We start from the raw sequence: 21,107 nt of genomic DNA, 5'->3' as shown, positions 1-21,107 counted from the left end.
AACTTAGTTATACATTTAAATAATACCAATATAGATTTTTTTTTTAAATTCATTCTATGAACCAGACCATATAATTTAGGATTCTAAGATAAATTATTGGTAGCCGATGTTGTTTCAGTAACGACAGTCACCATCATCTGTCTATCATAACTTGTTAAGATAACAAAGATACTCGTAAAATAAATCTACAAATTAAAAAGAGAGAAGACACATTGAGTGAATGAGGAGAAAAGAGATAGAGAGATTTAGTGGGACTGAATGGAAAAAAAGAGATAGAGAAGACAAATCTTGACGTGGTGAAAGTTATCAGTTCGAGCTTGATTATTTCTAAACCTAATGTGAGTTTTTCTATTTTGCCTTGCCCTCGCCGTGATCGAATAATAATAGATAAGAGGCTCGTGAGGTTGATGTGAGGGGTAGGGATGATTATATTTTTGGGAGTAAACTCCAGACGAATATGAAGCATATGAATACAAGTTATACCTTAAAATAAAAGATAATTCTGAATTGACTTTATCTACAAATAAGGAAGCTATAAGTGGGCAGTAACCAACTCGAAGATTAAGGTGTTGCTAAACAAAAATGTAAGAGAAGAAGCAAACGACTTAAAAAATAAAAATTTTAGAGTTTTTTTATTTTAATTATTATTACAAATCAATTGAACACCTACGGATGGATTAGAAAGCTTTTGTATTTAAAAAGTAATAAATATATGTATGCCGGGCCATTCCTTGGGACTTGAAAGGTGGTAAGATTTTCTTATTTTTTTTTTCTATTTTCCTCCAAAATTTTTTGATTATTGACGTCCATAAATTTGTCCCAAAATTTTATCAAATAAAGGAAAAAAAATTTCCCAAAATCAAGTGGGGTCGAATGGCCAACTAAATTCTGGAATCTGGATCCACTTCTCTTTGCCTTTTGCTTTTCTATGTTTTTCAGCCCGTGTTAGGCGCCTCCTTCTCCACCAGCTTCAAATCCTTTTTGTTTCTATCCTATCTTTCCTCCACCATTTTTTCACCAATATACAAAACACCCTCTGCAAAAGCATCAAACTTTATGTTCAAACAATCTTTAAGGTTTTGGTCTCTTTCACCTTCTCTTATGTTCCAGTCTTTTGGGTTTTATTCCTTTTTTAATTGTTTCTTTCTTTATGTGTAAGATCTACTTATCAACTTTTATTATTATTATTTTTTTGTATTTTTTTTTATTAATGTTTCTTATATGTCGTTTTAATAGTTCAATAAATAATGGATTTTTGTTTCTTCTGAATACTTGAGTTTTTGACACCCTTTGCTATTGCATATATGTTAGATTGTTACTTCAATTGGATTTTTTTTTTTTTTGGCTTTATTACAAAGGTTCTCTTTTCCTTTTCCAGTTCTTTTGAAAAGGGTACTTTTTTTATGTTTGCGTTGGACCTTTGCAGTATGATTTGTGTTACACTTGTGTGCTTTTATATTTGTCTCATAATGAAAGGTCATTGTTTGTGCAATTTCATAACTCTTAGCAACCAGATTTGCCTTTTCAATTAATGGTCACTTTATTCATTTTCTTCCAAAGATGCTGAAGGTTTTATTATGTAGGATTAGGCTATTGTTCTCATTTGAAATGAATGAAAATCATTTTATCTTATGATCTACTTTATCTGTTTAATTACATCTTATGATCTTTTATATTCAAATCTATTGGTAAAAAGTAGCATTAGTTTACTTATTCATTTTGCATACATTTATATTTTAATATGTGTTTACTTGATGCATACAAGGTTGCCTCTTTCAATGGCTATAGCTATATTGCATAATAGGTTAGCCTCAAAGGCATCTGTAGGTAGAAATTCTCCTTTTTTATGAAGGGGAAAAAATTGGCTTCTAACGTAAATTTGTTCACTTTAAGCATGACCTAAGTAATCTCCTTATAGATCTGTAGATGGTGGCAAGAGTACTGTCACATTGCGTAGTATAGTCATTGAGGTTTGGAAAGGTATTTTATAAAAAAATCTAATGAGAGGAACTTTTTCTGCAGAAGGTAAGGGGAGTTTTCGTCTAAATTTTTACCAAACTTCCCTTTTGATGCAAAAAATGGGCTTCACTTTATGTTCTTCTTCTGAACTCTCATATCCAAGTTTAGAGAGTTTGAAGAATGCAAAGGCAAATCCAGTGGCATCTAAATCTTTCACAAGGGCTGGTGGTTACATAAAAAAGGATTATTTTCTATCATCATATTCTGATGCTAGAAAATTGGTGATATCAAGCCATCTAGTTCCTGGCCATTTAGAGGGATCATTCATGGGAAAGAAACGGCAAATGGAGCCAAGAAAGAAGCTGGAATTTGTGAGGACATTGTTAATTGATAACTATGATAGTTACACATACAACATTTATCAGGAGCTAAGTGTAATTAATGGCAGTGAGTTCTCTGTCTCCATCTCCTTCCTACTTGTGTATGCCTTTGCATGTGCATATATTTATAGCAATTACTTATATATTTCTTACTTAAATTCTTTTCAAATAGATTGGTTGCATTTATGATAACTTTAAATTTAAATACATAAGGATATGTAGTATTGAATTCTATGGAAATATGTTTCTGTTTTTACATCAAGAAACCTATGGAGTTCTCCTTATGAACCCTAGTGAGGTATACATAACAGTTATGTGATAAAGATGTTTTCGGGCATATGATACATTGTTTAGTCTCCATTTTGAGATTTCAAAACATTGATTTCATACTCCAAAACAAATGGTGGATCTGGGCATTATGATCTAAAATGGTTTTCGAATGTTCATTGATGTATTAAGTTACAACTTCATCTGAATTCTCAATTTCTTTTATGCTACTTCTTCATCCCCCCTATAACCTGAAAGCTTTTCTATTAGTTTTCTGCACTTTGCATGGTGGAATAAATTCTTGTTACTAAAGAAGAACTAAATATTAACTTGGTGGAAGTTGTCTGACATCTTTCCTTATGGTCTGTAATTTTGTCAGTGCCACCCGTAGTTGTGCGAAATGATGAGCTGACATGGAAAGACATTTACCGCCTCTTGTATGAGGACGGTGCTTTTGATAATATTGTTATATCGCCTGGACCTGGTTCTCCAACATGCCCTGCAGATATAGGTAAGACTGTTAGAAGTAGGATTCAACTTACATGGCGGGTTAAAGGAATAGAGAATCAGGGCTTTGAGTTATTACGATCAGTAGTAGTTTAAATTGTGATATACTTCTATATGCGCCTTCTCACCAAAATCCTATGCTTTTTGAAGTAATATAATGCAGTCAAATAGTTTTTGACTTAAATCAGCGTAGTTGATATTACCTCCTCAATCCAAAAGAGTGGTGTTGAAGAATGCAATCTATTTGGGGTTCTCAGATTATGACCATGTCTAATAAACCACGTTGAAATTTACAGGAGTGTGTCGTCAGCTTCTGTTAGAGTGCTGGGATATCCCTATTTTGGGTGTTTGCCTTGGGCATCAGGTATTTCCTTTCCATGCTTTTATTACCATTTTAATGAGAAAATGTTATAGCTTCTTCACTACAATGTTATGCTTGAATTTTCCATCTTATGTCATCATTTCAGTTCAGTTATTCAATCTTAATGGACTTAAAATTGAGCTGCGTCGTGATTTTATTTTTCATTATACAATCTGTGTTTTGCAATTTTCTTTGCTGGACTTCAAAGTTTTTGGTCAACATGCTGTTTTATGTTGAAAAACATCTATGAGGATTCTATTTGCACTATTAAGTTCTAGGTGTCCGGATCGGGTTCCACTCTTTCACACTCTTTTACTGGGAACTGTTTGTCCATATTTAATTGAAAGTCGATCTGGCAGGCTCTAGGTTATGCACATGGTGCTCAAATTATCCATGCATCTGAGCCAATCCATGGACGCTTGAGGTATCGTGATATATCATTACAAGTTTCTTTTATTTTCTTGATGTTCAGATGATAAACCAATCTCACTAAATGGCAGTATTTTTACAAGTATGAAATAATGGATTTCAAATTATTTTGTTCTTCTTTTCCTTTGCATTTATTTTTTCCTTGTTGTGTACAGTGAAATTGAGCACAACGGCTGCAATCTATTTGCTAATATACCGTCTGGCAGAAATTCAAGGTTCAAGGTCAGGTTTCTCTTATATTGAGCTTGAATGTGAAAACAATGGTCTCCCCATTTCTGTAAAAGCTCCTTTGTATGTTTCTGCACAGTTATGTGGTATCATTTGTTATTTTGGCATCTCTTTTGATGGGATAAACATGTGGAGGACTATAGTTGTGTTAACTGCTGTCATATTAAACAGTCACTATGATGCAGTGATTGTGTCATTTTGAACCTGTTGGTTGTTCTTTTTTACAGGTTGTTCGATACCATTCACTTGTTATAGATGCAGAATCTCTCCCAAAAGATCTCATACCAATAGCTTGGACTGCTTCCGATGACACACTTTCTTTCCTTGAGACCCAGAAGTTTGATGCCATCCCCGATGCTTATGAGAGTGAAAGACAGAAAGCAAACTTTGACTCTTTTTCAGCAAAAAATGGAAGTTATTGGGGTCATGTTAACGGAACAAAAAGTAGAAAAGTTGTAATGGGCATTAGGCATGCTACTTGGCCTCATTATGGCGTGCAGGTAAGCTCCAAGATTATCTCGTTTTAAACTTCGCTTCTATATTTCCCTTTATCTGTATTTCTTTAGCTATTCTCTTGACTTTTATAATTTTACTTCAGTTTCATCCCGAAAGTGTTGCTACAACTTACGGGAGACAGATATTCAAGAACTTCAGAGAAATAACCAAGGATTATTGGTTACAAATGAGTTCGTCATTCAGCAGTGACAGAAATATCCATTATACTGGTAAAATGAAACTCCTTTAGAAATATAACTTTTGTACTACTTGTGTTGTTGACTTGCTTTCTATCCTTAATGAAAAAAAAAAAAAAGAACTTTCTATCCCACACTCCCTTTCTCTTGTCAACCATAGAGGTATGGGAGATATTCTATTTTGGCTGTTCAGACTTTGGAGATGCTCATTTCATTAAAATAATAACTTGGATTATAATCTGTATGATATTAAACATGGTGTTCTTATGGGGTAAAAGGTGGTTTAGTATAGCTGAAAATGATTTGACCTGCCTCTTTCCATTTGTCTGAATACTTTTTAGACAATTTGAAATTACATATTGTTATTTGACCGAGACCTCTGCTTTAGCTGCTGCTTTTTATCTTCTGCTTTGCCTAGGGAGATGCATATGCTTCTCTGAGCAGTAAACTTGTTTTAGCGTCCATGCAGGTACCCCATGCTACTGGACTTTTTGGAGCTGTTCATAGGCAATCAGTAAAAAAGGCAGATTTCCGAGTTAATGGAGAAGCTTGTAGCAGTGGGCAATTTATGCGAGGTGCAAATCAGCGAAATTTAGGATTTTTTGATATGGTAAATATTTTGCCTCCGAGCTTAGGTGCTAAATTTCTAAGGTTGAAATGGAGGAAGTTCGGTCACTTGGCAAGTGAAGTCGGTGGAGCAAGAAACATATTTACCGAACTTTTTGGGAAAAATAAGGCTGAAAACACTTTTTGGTTGGACAGTTCATCAACAGAGAAGGTTGGTTTATTGCTCAGTGAAATCCCTTGCATATGGAACATTGCAATTTTCAATCATTTATTCATTTTATTTATATGTTTTAGTTATTTTGATCCTGCTATTTATATGGAATTCTCTTTCTAGTGCATTTATTTGACATAGAGTTGTAATGCAATGTGCGTTTATACTATGTAAACCGTATGTGTGAATTAGCAAGTTGTGGAGTTCATCATTGACATTTATGATTTGCTGTTGAAATCTAGACCAAATTAATGTTTTGGCTATTCATGTCGTGCTTGACCAAGATGGAACTTCTGGCTGACATAAAAGAATGCATAAAATTTATTCTACTGCATAATCTTCTGAGATTAATGTCATAGATTCTTTTCAATCATAGTCAAAATTTTTAGTAAGAATGCATTTTGAATTGTTTGATCTAAGTTTCAATTATCATTTGCATAAGCAAAAGGCTTAGTAGTCTGTTTAGAAGCAACTAGCCTGAAGCCAATGTGTTCCATGGTCCTTATATAGGGATATTTATTGTGATGGATATCCTCTTTCAGTGATCCTAATTTTTCCCTGTGACATTCAGGGAAGAGCACGGTTTTCGTTCATGGGGGGTAAAGGTGGAGATCTTTGGAAGCAATTAACTTTCAGACTGTCTGAAGAAAGGTTTGAACGTAATCTATTCCTGTTATCTCTCAATCGATATAGTCAAATTTTCTTTTTGTCTTCATAAGTATTTTTGAGGTTCCAAATTAGGTGATTTTTCTTTATGCTTTTACCCAGGCCTATTTATGTGATTACTTGCTTGACGATCGATATTCATTAGTTGTTTTGAGTATCATATGGTAGTTAAACAGTTCATTCCTTTTGTAGTGATACAGCTGGTGAACGCGGAGGTCATTTATTGATTGAAGATAACAAAGGCTTTACTTGCAGCAAAATTCTGGAAGAAGGTTTTTTTGAATATTTGAACAAGGTATTTATGAATCTTGATGGATGTATTAGTCATTCCTAGTCAGCACATCAGATAACGTCGATAAAAGTTGTGAGAATATAATAGAAATTTGAAGACGCTATCTATGTTGCTCCAACTCTTCATTTTCTTAAGGTAGCCGTATAATACATTGTGTCCAACACCTATCTGGACATAGCTGGGGAAATATGACTCTCCTAGGACCTCCAAATACATGGATAAACTTAGAAAGATCTGAAAATACCTGTGTCAGAATTTATCCCATAGTATTTTGGTTATCAAATAGACTTCATGTTAGCTTTAGGTTTGGATGCTTCGAGTGTATATCTCTCCGGGTGACTGTTCAAACTTGTTTATGAAAAATAAAAATACTCTGTCCAAGCCTATAATAGTAATGTGTTGATTGTGTATCTTCCAATCATACTGAAAATGATGTTTGGTTTTCATGCTAATTTATATGATTAAACAGTTTGAATTTATGGTAACTCTTCATGTAACAGGAGCTTCTGTCACTGTATCACGAGGAAAAAGATTATGAAGGCCTGCCATTTGACTTCTACGGTGGATTTATCGGTTACATAGGGTATGTTGTTTGTACAAATGTTGATTTCTTTCGTTCTTTCTGCTTCTGAAACGAAAATAAAAGGTTCTTTGAGCTTGATAGAATCGTATTTTATCTCTAGCTGTAATTTTATTGGATTTCCCTTGTGTATCCACTTCCTTGTTCCAACACAACCAACAGTTCATTGACTCTCGGTGGATTGGAAACGGTGTTATCATGCTGTAATGTGAATTTTTCTCGCTTTACATGAATTTGCTCCTATTGCAGGTATAATCTTAAAGTAGAATGTGGCGCAGCATCTAATGCTCACAAATCCACAACTCCAGATGCTTGCTTTTTCTTTGCCGATAACCTTGTAGTTATTGATCATCATACCAATGATGTTTATGTATTGTCCTTACAAGAAGGAAATACAACTAAGACCCAATGGCTGGATGATACTGAAAAGAAGCTTGTCAGCTTGAAAGGTTCAGCAACAAGACAATTACATGAGCGGATTTCAAAACCTGTGGCAAACTCTCCACGTGAAGCAGGTTTTCTTTCTGAGAAATCCCAAAAGCAATACGTGAGTGATGTTGAGAAATGTCTGGAGTACATTAAAGATGGAGAAAGCTATGAGCTCTGCCTCACAACTCAGTTCAGAAAATTCATTGGGGAAGTAGATCCTTTGAGACTTTATCTTCATCTTAGAGAGAAAAATCCAGCTCCCTATGCTTCATGGCTAAATTTTTCAAAGGAAAATTTATGCATATGCTCTTCTTCGCCTGAGAGGTTCTTGCGACTAGATAGAAATGGTATACTTGAAGCCAAGCCAATTAAGGGAACCATTGCTCGTGGTACAACACCGGAGAAAGATGAACGGCTCAAGTTACAATTGCAGTATAGGTAATTTGATCTATTCTAGCTACACAAAAGTTATTGTTGGGTTTTTCTTTTCCTGATTTTGCTCAATACCTTTTAGTTGAAAAATGATATTTTAGTTACACAGTCAAAAGAAAAAGGAATCCATGGTCAAGAGGAGGTATGCTTGCAATTATTTCTTATGTAGAAGAAATGAGTCTCAATATTGTTTTACTTAAAGAGTACTGATGGATTTTCTGATGTTGTGGGGCTTGTGGCCTATCATCTGAAATTGGTTTAGTGAAAAATTGTACAATGGCCTCTTATTTTACATGCTACTCGTGCTTATCAGTGTTATGGTTGTTGCCTTGTTCATATAGAAAAAGTATAAGGTGGAAATTTATCATAGAAAGGTGAATACTTGAAACCATTCCCTGAAAGAACCTTGCATCCTGTATTGTTTTATGTAATTGCAGGTGGTAGAAAGGATTGACCCTGGTCGATATGCAATTTTCATTGATGCATTTATGTTTGAAGGAAATCTTTTGGATTGGAGAGTAACATTGCAATTTGAAGTTATATATTCACCGGATTCCGACCTGTTAAACTAAAATTGAAAGCATGATGGATTAAAACCTTAATTTTTTTCCATGTTATACTTAATTTCATTTGAGGTTTAACTAATTCTCTCTCTCTCTCTCTGCAGTGAAAAGGATCAGGCTGAAAATTTAATGATTGTCGATCTTCTGAGGAATGACCTTGGTCGTGTCTGTGAACCGGGCACCGTTCATGTGCCACATCTCATGGAGGTGGAATCTTACGCAACTGTTCATACTATGGTGAGTACAATCCGGGGGAAAAAGCAGTCAAATGTTAGCGCTGTTGATTGCGTTAAGGCAGCATTTCCTGGCGGTTCAATGACGGGGGCCCCAAAGTTGAGATCAATGGAACTTTTAGATTCCATCGAGAGCTGCTCCCGTGGTATATACTCGGGCTCCATTGGATTCTTTTCCTATAATCAGACATTTGATCTTAATATCGTGATAAGAACAGTTGTCATACATGAAAATGAAGCAACTATAGGTGCAGGAGGGGCCATCGTTGCCCTATCAGATCCGGAAAAGGAGTATGAGGAAATGGTACTTAAAACGCGTGCTCCAGCCAATGCTGTGATGGAATTTTAATCGCGGTTATTTGTCAGCTGAATCAAATACGAACAGTCTTTGCCGTTAATTTTTGCTGTGTTGAATTATTGTCACAGGAATATACGCCATAATCTGCAGAAAATGCAGCAATACAATGTTAGTTTAGCTTACCATGTTATCCCTCATTTATTTCTGCCAAAAATCAAACAAAAAACTATTTGGTTCAAGCAATGATGTTCTGAACTTCTGTACTATAAATTGATTGGAAATAGAAATTTATGAGTTTATAATTTTTTATATATTTCAGTTCGTGCTCAATATGATTTTTTTCCACATCAAACAAACAATTTTGTTTTACTCAAATGTTTGACATGACAAATAAAATATAATGGTTCAGATATCGGTCTTTATAATATTTATAGACTATCAATTTTATAAAAAATAAAATTTCACATTAAAATAAATTTTAATTTTTGATACTATCCATAAATTCTCTCGACCTATAAACTATCTCAATAATGTATTTCAATATAATCAAACTCACCTCTTTCAATTTCCTTAAATCCATCAAAATATGAATTTTTCTCTAATCATTTAAAATTATATTTTATTTAAACTAAAAAGACCCCTAAAGGTTCGGTGAACGTGTTAGTTCAAAATAAATAAATGAATAAATAAATAACCCTCCAAGAGTCACAAAATCCAACAACCCAAACTCACCAACCCTCCATTCTCAAAATCCTCCTCCTACCAAATCTTACATTTTTATTAGCTCAATCTCTTCTTCATCTCTTTCAAGCTCTACCCACTTTTTGTTTTCTAAGTTTTCAAAGCTTTCATGGCTTCTTCCATTACATCCAAGCCTTTCCTTGGAGCTACTAAACCCAATTCTTCTCTTTCTCCTGATCTTCAAAGACTTTCTTTTTCCTCTCTTCGCATCTCAATCAAACCAAGAACCCACAAAAAGCTTCGTAAGTTTTGTTATTTGAGCTTCAAATTTTAATTGGGGTTTCTGCATTTTTCTTTAAAGAAACTTTTTTGTTTTTAACTTCGATTCTCAATGTGGATATTGGGTTTTGCAGTTGTCGCTGTTGGAATTAGCTGTTTATTGATATATGCGAATTAGAAGCAAATTTTAGTTTTTTTTTTTTGCAGGATTACTACTTTCTAGGTGATTAGGTAGTTATTAACTTCAAATTTGTGTGTTTTGTTGTAATTTGTATGTATTTTATGCCTAAATTGTAGTACATTATGGTTTGAGCGATCACTGATAAAACTTTGCCATCAGGTTAATACAGTGTTAGGTGTTATTTTATGCTTTTTTTATAGAACCCTTATTGTCATCATGCTAAAATCACATTTGAGGATGGCTTTGGTGTCGCAGTGATGTACTTTTATTATGATTAATAGTCACAACTCTCAAGTGTTGACTTAATCGATATTTGTGTCAGCATTGAAATCTGTTTATGCATGACGAAAGTTCGATATTAGATTCAGATGTTTATAGCAGCTATAGGTGTTGTTATGTTCATGTTTTGACCAGGGAGTGAACTTTTGTGATCAGTATACACAATAGGCTGAGAGACATGCACTAATCTATAGTGTTACATGCTAGTTTACTTGATTTGATTAGAGTTTTTATCATTAAGATTGATGGTAACATATTTCCACTAGGCTGAGACATCTTGGGGTGTCTGTAAATTACATTGAAATGCTATTTTTGTTTGATCATAAGTATGTTACCCAGACTCAGGTGTGAGTGTCGGGTAGGGGTATTTGTCCGACATGGGAACGCACTTCATTCCCATGTTTGACTATGTATCGGACATAAGTACTCTAGGGAAAAATAAAGAGTCCTGGTACCATATCACAACTATAAGACTCTCTTCACCTGTGTAATTATGTTCTATTACCTGTGGGATTCTTCTGTGCTTGCATCAACTTTTTGTGAATCATTGGAGTTATCAGGAATTCTACCAATGAAATTACTATGTTGAGGATGTAGTTTCTTCATGTGCTAATGAAACTTAAATTGTATGTTTGTTAGAAATTAAACAATGTTTGTGTATCAACTTAAATTGTATGTTTGTTAGAAATTAAACAATGTTAGTGTATCTTTGCAGCACCTGTAATATTCTTAGAAATAGTTTCTCCAAAATAATACCCCCACCACTCCCCCAGTTGAGCTTCTAAAGTCTGACAAACTGTACTGCCTAACAGAGATACAAGCAGCTGGGAGCACATTTGGAAATTATTTCCGTGTTACAACTTTTGGAGAATCTCATGGAGGTGGTGTTGGTTGTATAGTTGATGGATGTCCTCCTAGGATTCCTCTCTCAGAAGCTGATTTGCAAGGTGATCTTGATCGAAGGTACTTGATTTTGAGAGCTTAGCGTTATTTCATTCGTTCTTTTGCTTGCCTTTAGAGAAGGTTTGTGCATCCTCGAGGTAGTACTGTGGGATTCATATTCATTGCACATTGATCTAGTGGTAGTGCTTGTGAACAGGATTGGCCTATTAACGATAGAACACTGTACTATAACTTACTTTTAATCATATAATTTCTCATCTCTTTGATGCAAGTTTCTTTGTTCTTTTGGATTAATAGTCAACATATTTCTGCAGGAGGCCAGGTCAGAGCCGAATTACTACCCCAAGGAAAGAGACAGACACATGCCGAATATATTCTGGAGTTTCCGAAGGTTAAAATGTTCTTTTCCCCTGGATCTTCCAAATTTCTAGTGTTATCTTCAGCCATCATTGTTGTTGTTTCATATCACTGTTCATATTTTGTGTTTAAATAAACTTTTCATGAAAAACTGCAGGAGTGACTACTGGAACACCAATCCATGTACTTGTACCAAATACTGATCAGAGAGGACATGTGAGTATTATATGTTATTGGGTCTATAATAGGAAAACTAATATGAGGTTGAACAATCGTTTGGTTGGTCTTTTGATTTCTGGCATAGGGTTCAAAATGGGTGCACTCTATTTTGAATCACCATTTAGAACTAATCTATTTAAAACCCTTCAAGGCTCAGTTTGTAGTTCTAGAGGTGATATTACTAGACAGGGAATGAGTGCTCATCAATGAATCAAATGATGCACAGCTATATAAGTAGTGTAGTTAGATAATGTGAAAATATGTACTTCTTTGGAGTACAATCTAGTGAATCCCCTTTCAGCTAAGAATCATGACTTTAATATGTCAGAAATTTCGAGGAAAGCATACATATAATATGACAAACATTTGCTCAATTTTGGCTTCATTCTTTGTTCTTATGGGACTAGAAGGATTCATTGATGATGCCATTCTACTTTCAGGATTACAAGGAAATGTCAATAGCTTATAGGCCATCTCATGCTGATGCCACTTATGACATGAAATATGGTGTCAGGGCAGTGCAGGTAATGCCCTTTGTTATCAACCCAATATTTCAATTTCTTCCATCGTTTTATAAGAGAAGCAGAGTTGTTTGGACGCAATCATCTGAATTGGACTTGTAATTGAAGGGTGGTGGCAGATCATCCGCCAGAGAAACCATTGGAAGAGTTGCCTCTGGAGCTATTGCTAAGAAAATTCTCAAGCTGTTTTCAGGAACTGAGGTATGTCTTCAGCTGGTCAGATTGAACTTTTTATCCTTTAATCTTGTTTTATATGGTTGTAATTCACTATTCTTTTCTCTGAAGTTATGATAATATTTGTACTTGGTAGTCATTAGGCATTTGGTTAATTTGTTTTGGCTTCAAAACAATTAATCTATGATTTTACTAACAAACAAAAAAATGATAACTGTTTTCCTGACATGATGTGTTTCTCATTGAAAACATCTGTCTTGTGTTGAATGGATGAATACATTCAGTACAACATAGTGTTAAGTCTTTAACTATGTTTCAAGCTTCAATGGATAGGGGTGTGGATTCTAGTTCTCTTACGAAATTGTGTGTCTTTTATTTTTGGGTTTCTTCGTAATGTCTATCTTGTCTTTTAGGTTCTTGCCTATGTCTCTCAAGTTCACCAGGTTGTTCTTCCAGATGGCTCAGTTGACCATGACACTGTAACTCTTGATCAGGTTTAAACTCTTCTCAGTTATTTAAGTCTTGATCTAAAACAAGTTGTTGTTGGTTACTAGAGACTTTTCCTCAATTTCTAAAATGTATTTATCTTGAGATATATTACGCATTTTGGTCAACTTTCGCTCACAAATTGTCTAGATTGTTGACTTCCTTTCATTTCAGACCAATTTATTGTAGCCATTATCTAACTATTTTCGACTACATGTCAGATAGAGAGCAATATTGTGAGGTGCCCAAATCCTGATTATGCTGAGAAAATGATCGCTGCTATTGATGCTGTGCGGACAAGAGGAAATTCTATTGGCGGAGTTGTCACATGCATAGTGAGGAATGCTCCACGTGTATGTACATTCTGTCTCTCTCATACACACATGTTTAGACTGAAAATTTAGGTAGCCCTTGATCTTAAAATGATGGAAATGCTTTAGTTGTACCATCCAAATTCTCCTGGAAGTTTTCTATAGAACTGAAAATCTATATTCTTCCATGTCAGGGGCTTGGTTCACCAGTTTTTGATAAGCTTGAAGCAGAGCTTGCTAAGGCTGTAATGTCACTACCTGCAACCAAAGGCTTTGAATTTGGGAGTGGATTTGCAGGTTAAGAAATTTTTGTACTTTCGTGGTACTACTGTTCATTTATCTAAATCTTTTTTTAATTGAGTTGGTAAATGGTCTGTGTGGTAATTTTTCAGCTTAGTTGCATTGTAAGTTTGTTCTAAATGCTGTCCAATAAAACCCCTTGCAGGTACTTTCTTGACCGGTAGTGAACATAATGATGAGTTCTATACTGATGAACATGGAAGAATAAGGACAAGAACAAATCGCTCCGGTGGGATACAGGTGTTTATTTTATTTGTTATCTTTCTTGATTTGACTCTCAGTAGTTGCCCACGTCCAACACCAATGTCCAACACATATCTGGACATGGTTTGGGGATATGACCTATTGAATACATGGAAAAGCATTGAGAAAAATTAAGATATTCATTTTGGATACATACTCGTGTCTTACACACACCATAGTTCGGGTGACTTAGTTTGTTGTTATCTCTGTCTGTCTTGGTAGCAATACTCTATTGGTGTGCCGATAACCAATGCAGCAAATACAAACTGATTTGTTTTTATTCTCCAACTTCTTAATTCTTGGCTAAATTCATTTGTTCTGACACAAATTGTGTGATTGTAATGTTGACTTACAGGGTGGAATATCCAATGGGGAAATTATAAATATGAGAGTAGCTTTCAAGCCAACAGCTACAATTGGTGTAAGTTTAATTTTCTTTGCCTGCTTATTTGTTTCCTACATTGTATGACTAGTATGATTTGTGTTATAAATCTTTATATCATATAATTTGTTTTTATTGTCTAAATTCTGTTTGGATTTGTAAAGAGTGCGTTATGAACTTTCCAAGGTTGTCATAAAATAGTCTTGAAGTTTCTGCTGCTCTTTGTGTTAACTCTTAAGTGAACGGGGTTTATCTTTGGCGCTAGGCTGTTGTTTTTGAGAACTAGTAGTCTGGAGTCCATTTGCTGGCTTATTTATATAGCCTAGAGTTACCGTGTTATGTTTTCTGACTTCATTTTTCTTGAAGTAGTGGTATTTGATAATGATGTTTGATTTATATCTGAAAACAAAAAGAGAAAACTTAGAAAATTTTGGATATATCCATGTCAGATACATACCTATAGTCATACCAGCGCCCGAATTAAAATATAGCTGCTACTTATGTTTAAATTAATCACATTTTTGTGTTCAAATTAGGTAACAGTTGTCCTATTTTTGTTTACAGTATTCTTTTCACAGTTTTTGGTTCTTAGTTCAGTTAAAAATCGGTGTGGCTTTTGTGATATTTTCTGCAGAAGAAACAGCACACGGTGACTCGAGAAAAACAAGATATAGAACTACTAGCCCGTGGTCGTCATGATCCTTGTGTTGTCCCTCGAGGTATTTCTTTGGATGATAGTTTTCCGTTTACCTTTACCTTCTTTCGTAGATTAGTATCTATACATTTTCCTTTTGCAACTGCCATTTTCGAAGGCAACTAAATTCCTTGAGAACTAGGACTAACATCTTACATCGATTGGAAAATCATGTTAAACCATTTGATATTGTCCTTCATTTCCAAACAATATCTACAAATAGCTATGATATTAATCTCAGTTAGGATTTTAATGAATCTGTGGTGTTGATTTGGGTGATGCAGCGGTGCCGATGGTTGAAGCGATGGTAGCGTTGGTGCTTGTGGACCAATTAATGGCACAATATGCACAATGTAACCTTTTCCCTATCAATTCGGAGTTACAAGAACCGTTGAACTTGGAACCGGCAAATATATAGACTTGAATGGTTGCAGAACCGGCAACATCGGCCCTTGCTTTCATCAACTTGAATTTTCTTAAATACTCCATTTTTCATGAGAATGTTTTGGTTTTAATGTTTTTGTCAACACCTAGTGGAAGAGTTTGTTGCCATTTCTTTGTAATAAAAATTCTATTATAAATATAGGAGATTGCTTTATTATTTCCACTTAGCTTGTAAACCAATAATAAATAATTGTTGAAGAATCATGAAACATTTTCACTCGGGGGTGTTTTCTATTAGGCAGTGTCAAATGACACTATATTTTAAAGATTATAATTAATGTATTTTTACAACTTTTAATTGATTTTCTACTCTTTATCTTTTACTTATTTTGTTTCTCGAGAGTGTACAATGAAGGGTAATTAGTAGATATGGTAATACTAGACACCATAACATTATTAAAATAACACATAGCAACCATAATGATAACAATGAGAAATAAAATGTGTTTTTAGATCATGATATAATTATTTGTTCATGCTATAATCATGGACTGAAAAAGAAAAAGAAAAATAAAAACGGCTTGAACATGGATTCCGCAAAATCAAAACCTAGATTTCTATTACAAACATCATGTAACGTTAGGATGATTTGTAATTTTGGATTTTTTAAATCAATAACATCAACTTTTATTTTGCATCAAACCAAGAGAATGATCGAGTGTTGTGCTTTTTATCATAAAAGTTCTCATTATAATCGTCACTTAAATGATTTAAATATACGATAAATATAAAATATTTTAAACATCAATATGATAAAATATATGAAATGACGTGTGTTTGTAATTGCTTATAATTACATATTTATAATATGGTAGGGTAATCATTACAATTAGTAATTTTGTTAAACTAAATGTATTTAGAGTCAATTATTTGCTATAATTCTTAGAAGAGGTTAAGAATTACGTGAAGTGATTAGTGATAATAATTTCCAACCTTTTTATTTTTATAAGATGTAATTATAGTCAAAAAAATTTTAAAATTAAAACATTTATAATTATACCATCTTATAATTACTCTTTTGTTCTTTGACATTGAAAAACTCAGGCCCAAAATGATCCACAGAAAACCTGGGCTTGGCACTACAAGCCCAATGATAATTGGTACAAATCATTTTATACATTTTATAAGCGATTTACATAGTTTCTATAGAAAATAATTGCTCAATAACTTCAAAAAGAATTAATTAATCTATTAATAAAGATATACTAATGAAATATGTTTAAAGGTTAAAAGAAGCGAAAATTTAAATACAAGATTAAAATAACTTTTTCTTATAAAGTTTGAGGATTAATTAAGTCATTATACCTTTATTTAATATTAATTTATCATTAAATTATTGTTTGGTAACATTTAGCAATTAGCATTAGAGAAAATTGATGAGATAGTTATCGAAATTACTGGATGAGATCTCATTTATTATTTTTAATGTTAAAACTTATTGAATGTTTAAAAATTAAAATAAATTTATTACTTTTAGTTTCTAAATCGAATTCACTCAATTAATGAAATGTATGTCTATTCAAAAAAATTTTACATGATTCAAATTTTAAATATATGAAATTTAAAACTATATAATCGACTTTCAAACTCAAATTTTCCATGATTTCTAAAACACCGATCAAATAATTATCTTTTAAAAAGAATTTGTAAACTTTTCTTTTAAAAGGTTATAGGTGTACGATCACACCTAGACAAATAATTGGTAGCTGACTCTTTTCTTTTTATTTAAACAAAAACTAATGTATTTTCCGAATCAAACTTTTCCATATCTTTATCCAATATCGTCTAACTAATTTTGGTTAAAAATGATTTTGAAAATTTAGCGACTCTACTGAAGACATTTCTTACAAATCAAGAGTAAAGTTCAATTTGCATTGGTTCAGTTAATATTTAATTATGATACCACCATTTTTTGAATCTAACTTGTTTTCTTTCTTTTTCATTAATGCATCATATAATTTTTTTTTCATGTTTTTACGAAACAAAAACAAAACTTTTTACTTGTGCTTTTCTACTATTTTAGTAAATAATTGGATTTTTTATTCACACATTGAGTTCTATACCCAGGTTCCACATAGGTATAAAGAACTATATCCCTCGAATTATCTTTTACCAACTTTAATAAATTTTCATAAAAATAATTGGAGTACTCTTCTAAAACCCAAACCACATATAATCAACCATTTGAGCTCACTCTATCAAAGCCGTGACCAACCTTTTTCTATTAGTGGTCACCAAAATAAGTGTTCATCCTCACATTTTGTTGTTTACTTTCTGATTAATTGTCTATTTTTTTTTTTATATTTTTAATTATGTGTGATTACCTACTAACTTGATTATTTTTTTTCTTTCTCATTATCTTTTGTGGATGCATCATTTACATGCTAAATCCTTGAAAGGTGTTGACTTACGATTGGTTGTCAATATAAAAAGCTTTTATTATGGGAATAGTGGCAAAGAGTGACAAGGCTTTTGAATAAAATTAAAAGGTTGTACATTAGGGTTTACTGTTTCCTATAAACATCAATACTTTATGTAATCAAAGTTTAATAATTAATTAATGTTGTTTTTAATGGGATCAAGTCTCAATCAACACCTTCTATACCTTTACAGTTCCACACTTTTGGGGTAGTGTTTTCACGTGTATCTAATATAATATATGTTTTTAGTCACGATGTTTGAATGATGAGTGAAATTTCATGTAGTAGGAAGTAGAATTGTCCATAAGCGGGTTATTCGGTTTGGTCTAAAGGTTTACTTGAAAAATACGAGAATTTGAATAAAATATAGACTTAAAAAATGAGTTTAGACAAAAAATAAGATCAGGCCTCAAGTTAGCTTTTTTTGCTCGACCTTGTGAAAAAAACTGTTGTTGTTTTATCACTGTTTTGCTACTGTTTTGTTACTATTTTGCTGTGGTTTCGCTATTATATTGTTACTATTTTATTGTTATTGTTTGGATATTGTATAACTTTATTGTTAATGTTGTTACTATTTTAGAGGCATTTACTTGTTAAATTGCACTTATCTTAATATAAATACTTTTTAATTTGTTTTCAATTTGTTGAGAAATATTTATTTTAATATTTTTAGTGTATTTGATGTATTATATTTTTAAATTTATTTTATATAAAATAATAATAATATAAAAATTTTAATCTGAGATGACTGAGTCGAACTTGAATTTTAACATTTTATCGGAGTCGGACTTGGACAAAATTTTAAGCCCATGTTTTAAACCGAGTTCAAGCTTAAAATTTTGCCATGGCCCGACCCTACCATTGAACAGCTCGAATAGAAACATAATTATTTTAATAAATTGCTAGGGTAGAGTATTCTCAGTTGTTGTATGTTTACTGGTTGCTTTGATCGTAAATACTAGTTGGATGATTTGGAAAAAGGTTAGCTGAGTTTTTGAGCGATGCTTTTTCAAAGCAGAGTTGTAAGGGTGATTAGGCAGCACAATCATGGACAATGAACTCATAACAAAAAATTGAAATGTTAACGAAGTCCCGACATGAGTTTCGGGCCAAAATTATGAGAAATTTTAAGGAATTTATGAGAAAAATGAGTGTATGTTGGAAAAATCGATTTAAAAACAACATAATAGTGCACAGCAAAATTTTAAAATTTTCTTTCGAAATTATTAGTTGTAATGTTTATACAATAAACTTATTTACTTAGATCATATTTGTATTTTGTACGAGGTGGATAAAATTGTTCCCAACTTTCAACCACTCGATCTTTTTCACTATTTTTGACCTTGATTTGTAAGAGTGTGGGCTCTATCAATAATCGATGAAACTTTTAATGTGAAACTTTAAAAATCTAGAAACCAAAAGATAAATTCTTGTTAAAAGATAAAATTTATTTGAGAAAATAATCTTTCTATATTTTGAAACAATATTGATGTATGTAAAAAGTGTAAGTATATTTTTTTAACTTAACCCTTACTCTTTGGTTATAGAGAAAATAACAAGAGTTTTAATTAAACAAGTGTTAACCGAATAATAATATTTTAACAGAAAAATACAACTCCTACTTGGAGTACTATAGGGCATGCAACCTTATTCTAGGACTAGGCTTTGACACCCCTTGCAATTAAATTAGCCTTGTCGGACCTAGTCTTGTACTTAGTTAATTATATGTGTTATTTGATCTTTAAACCAACTTATATTGTTTATCCAACTCGATAAATTGATTTTGATATGCCCAAAATGCTTTTTATTCTTTGTATAATTTTAATTAATTATACTAATTAAATTATTTTCTCTATCCAATTCTAATTTTGTTAAAGTTCAGCGACTTTATCATACAATAATTTATGAGCAAACTAATTTAATTAACTTGTTCTCGTGAAACTATGATGACTTAATTAATTTTATTTCATTATTAAATAATAACTCAAGATATAAATTAATTTTCGAGTTATTTCTTGTTCATGGTTAGTGTTAGAATTAAGTGATCCAAATCCTTATTTAAATAAAATACAGTAGTAAAATAATATAAAAGTAAAATCCATATAGAACTGCACTTCTTTTATTTTATTTTAGAATAAGGTTTTTTATATCTTATTAAACTCCACCTTTTTTATATTGATTAGAATAAGGTGTTTCAATCTTACTACACTCCTATTAGAATATGGTTTTAAAAGCCTATAAATAGACATAGTCTATTCCTCTTGTAATCATTCGAATTCGCCATAGTAAATTTTCTTCTCCTCTACCCGTGGTTTTTCCCGAAAGAGTTTTCACGTAAAAATTTGTGTGTTCTTTATTTTTATTTATCTTTTCTTTGCGATATATTGTCATTACCGACATTCTATTTTTTCACAAATTTATATCTGAGCTTCTGGGTTGTTCATCTTGATCACGGTAATAACATTTTTGAAGTATGAAATTCTGCGCGTTGTCACAGATTAAGATGCAAGCAGTTCTTGCGCAGATAGATCTAGAGGATGCCCTACTAGGGATAGATATGATGTCTTCGACAATAACGAATGAAGAGAAGAAGTGTAAGGATCGAAAGGCATTAACACAATTACATCTGCATTTGTCTAACGAAATTTTGCAGGATGTGAAGAAGGAAAAGATCGCCGCTGCATTGTGGAAGAGGCTGGAACAAATATGTATATCGAAAACTCTAACCAACAAGTTACATATGAAGCAGCGTCTTTATGCTCATCGTTTGGAGAAAGGTGTATCTGTGCACGAACACTTAACAGTGTTTAAAGAAATTCTCTCAAACTTGAAGGCTATGGAGGTTCATTATGATAAAGAAGATCTAGGGTTGATTTTACTTTGTTCATTTCCCTGTCTTATTCAACCTTTAAAGACACAATTTTATATAGCCGCGAGTCTCTTACAGTTGATGAGGTTTATGATTCTTTGACCTCGTATGATAAGATAAAGCATCTTATAGTTAAACTCGACTCTCAGGGAGAGAGTCTCATTGTTTGTGGGAGACAAGATCGAAATGCTAATGATGATCGTGGAATGACATAGGAATGAAATTCTCGAGGTAAATCTAAAGGTAGATCAAAGTCTTCAAACAGATGTA

At 32.8% G+C, this 21,107-nt stretch overlaps 2 protein-coding genes across 4 annotated transcripts; both read left to right on the top strand.

The window, feature by feature from the left end:
• Nucleotides 1-590: 590 nt before the first annotated feature.
• On the top strand, nt 591-9,396 carry LOC108489628 (aminodeoxychorismate synthase, chloroplastic). Of its 3 annotated transcripts, none has more exons than XM_053020446.1 (14): nt 591-748; nt 2,023-2,406; nt 2,986-3,117; nt 3,410-3,477; nt 3,834-3,898; nt 4,059-4,125; nt 4,359-4,631; nt 4,730-4,856; nt 5,282-5,601; nt 6,173-6,252; nt 6,460-6,562; nt 7,060-7,142; nt 7,389-8,006; nt 8,668-9,396. In XM_053020446.1, the coding sequence occupies exons 2-14, from the start codon at nt 2,070-2,072 to the stop codon at nt 9,143-9,145; spliced, it is 2,751 nt and encodes a 916-aa protein (XP_052876406.1). In that variant the 5' UTR covers nt 591-748; nt 2,023-2,069; the 3' UTR covers nt 9,146-9,396. The 3 variants fall into 3 exon arrangements, with proteins under 3 accessions (XP_052876406.1, XP_052876407.1, XP_017649788.1); XM_053020447.1 differs by lacking the exon at nt 591-748 and adding an exon at nt 803-1,076 and having other exon boundaries at nt 2,026-2,406; XM_017794299.2 differs by lacking the exon at nt 591-748 and adding an exon at nt 803-1,076.
• Nucleotides 9,397-9,741: 345 nt separating this feature from the next.
• On the top strand, nt 9,742-15,850 carry LOC108487001 (chorismate synthase, chloroplastic-like). Its single transcript, XM_017791193.2, has 13 exons — nt 9,742-10,077; nt 11,327-11,477; nt 11,732-11,808; nt 11,932-11,990; nt 12,434-12,517; nt 12,623-12,715; nt 13,102-13,182; nt 13,396-13,527; nt 13,680-13,782; nt 13,931-14,025; nt 14,384-14,449; nt 15,045-15,129; nt 15,389-15,850. The coding sequence occupies exons 1-13, from the start codon at nt 9,945-9,947 to the stop codon at nt 15,520-15,522; spliced, it is 1,293 nt and encodes a 430-aa protein (XP_017646682.1). The 5' UTR covers nt 9,742-9,944; the 3' UTR covers nt 15,523-15,850.
• Nucleotides 15,851-21,107: the final 5,257 nt, after the last annotated feature.

Source organism: Gossypium arboreum, chromosome 10, assembly GCF_025698485.1.
Source record: "Gossypium arboreum isolate Shixiya-1 chromosome 10, ASM2569848v2, whole genome shotgun sequence".
NCBI lineage: Eukaryota > Viridiplantae > Streptophyta > Magnoliopsida > Malvales > Malvaceae > Gossypium > Gossypium arboreum.
Note: the sequence above shows the minus strand (reverse complement) of the source record. Positions and strands in the feature narration are given on the sequence as shown.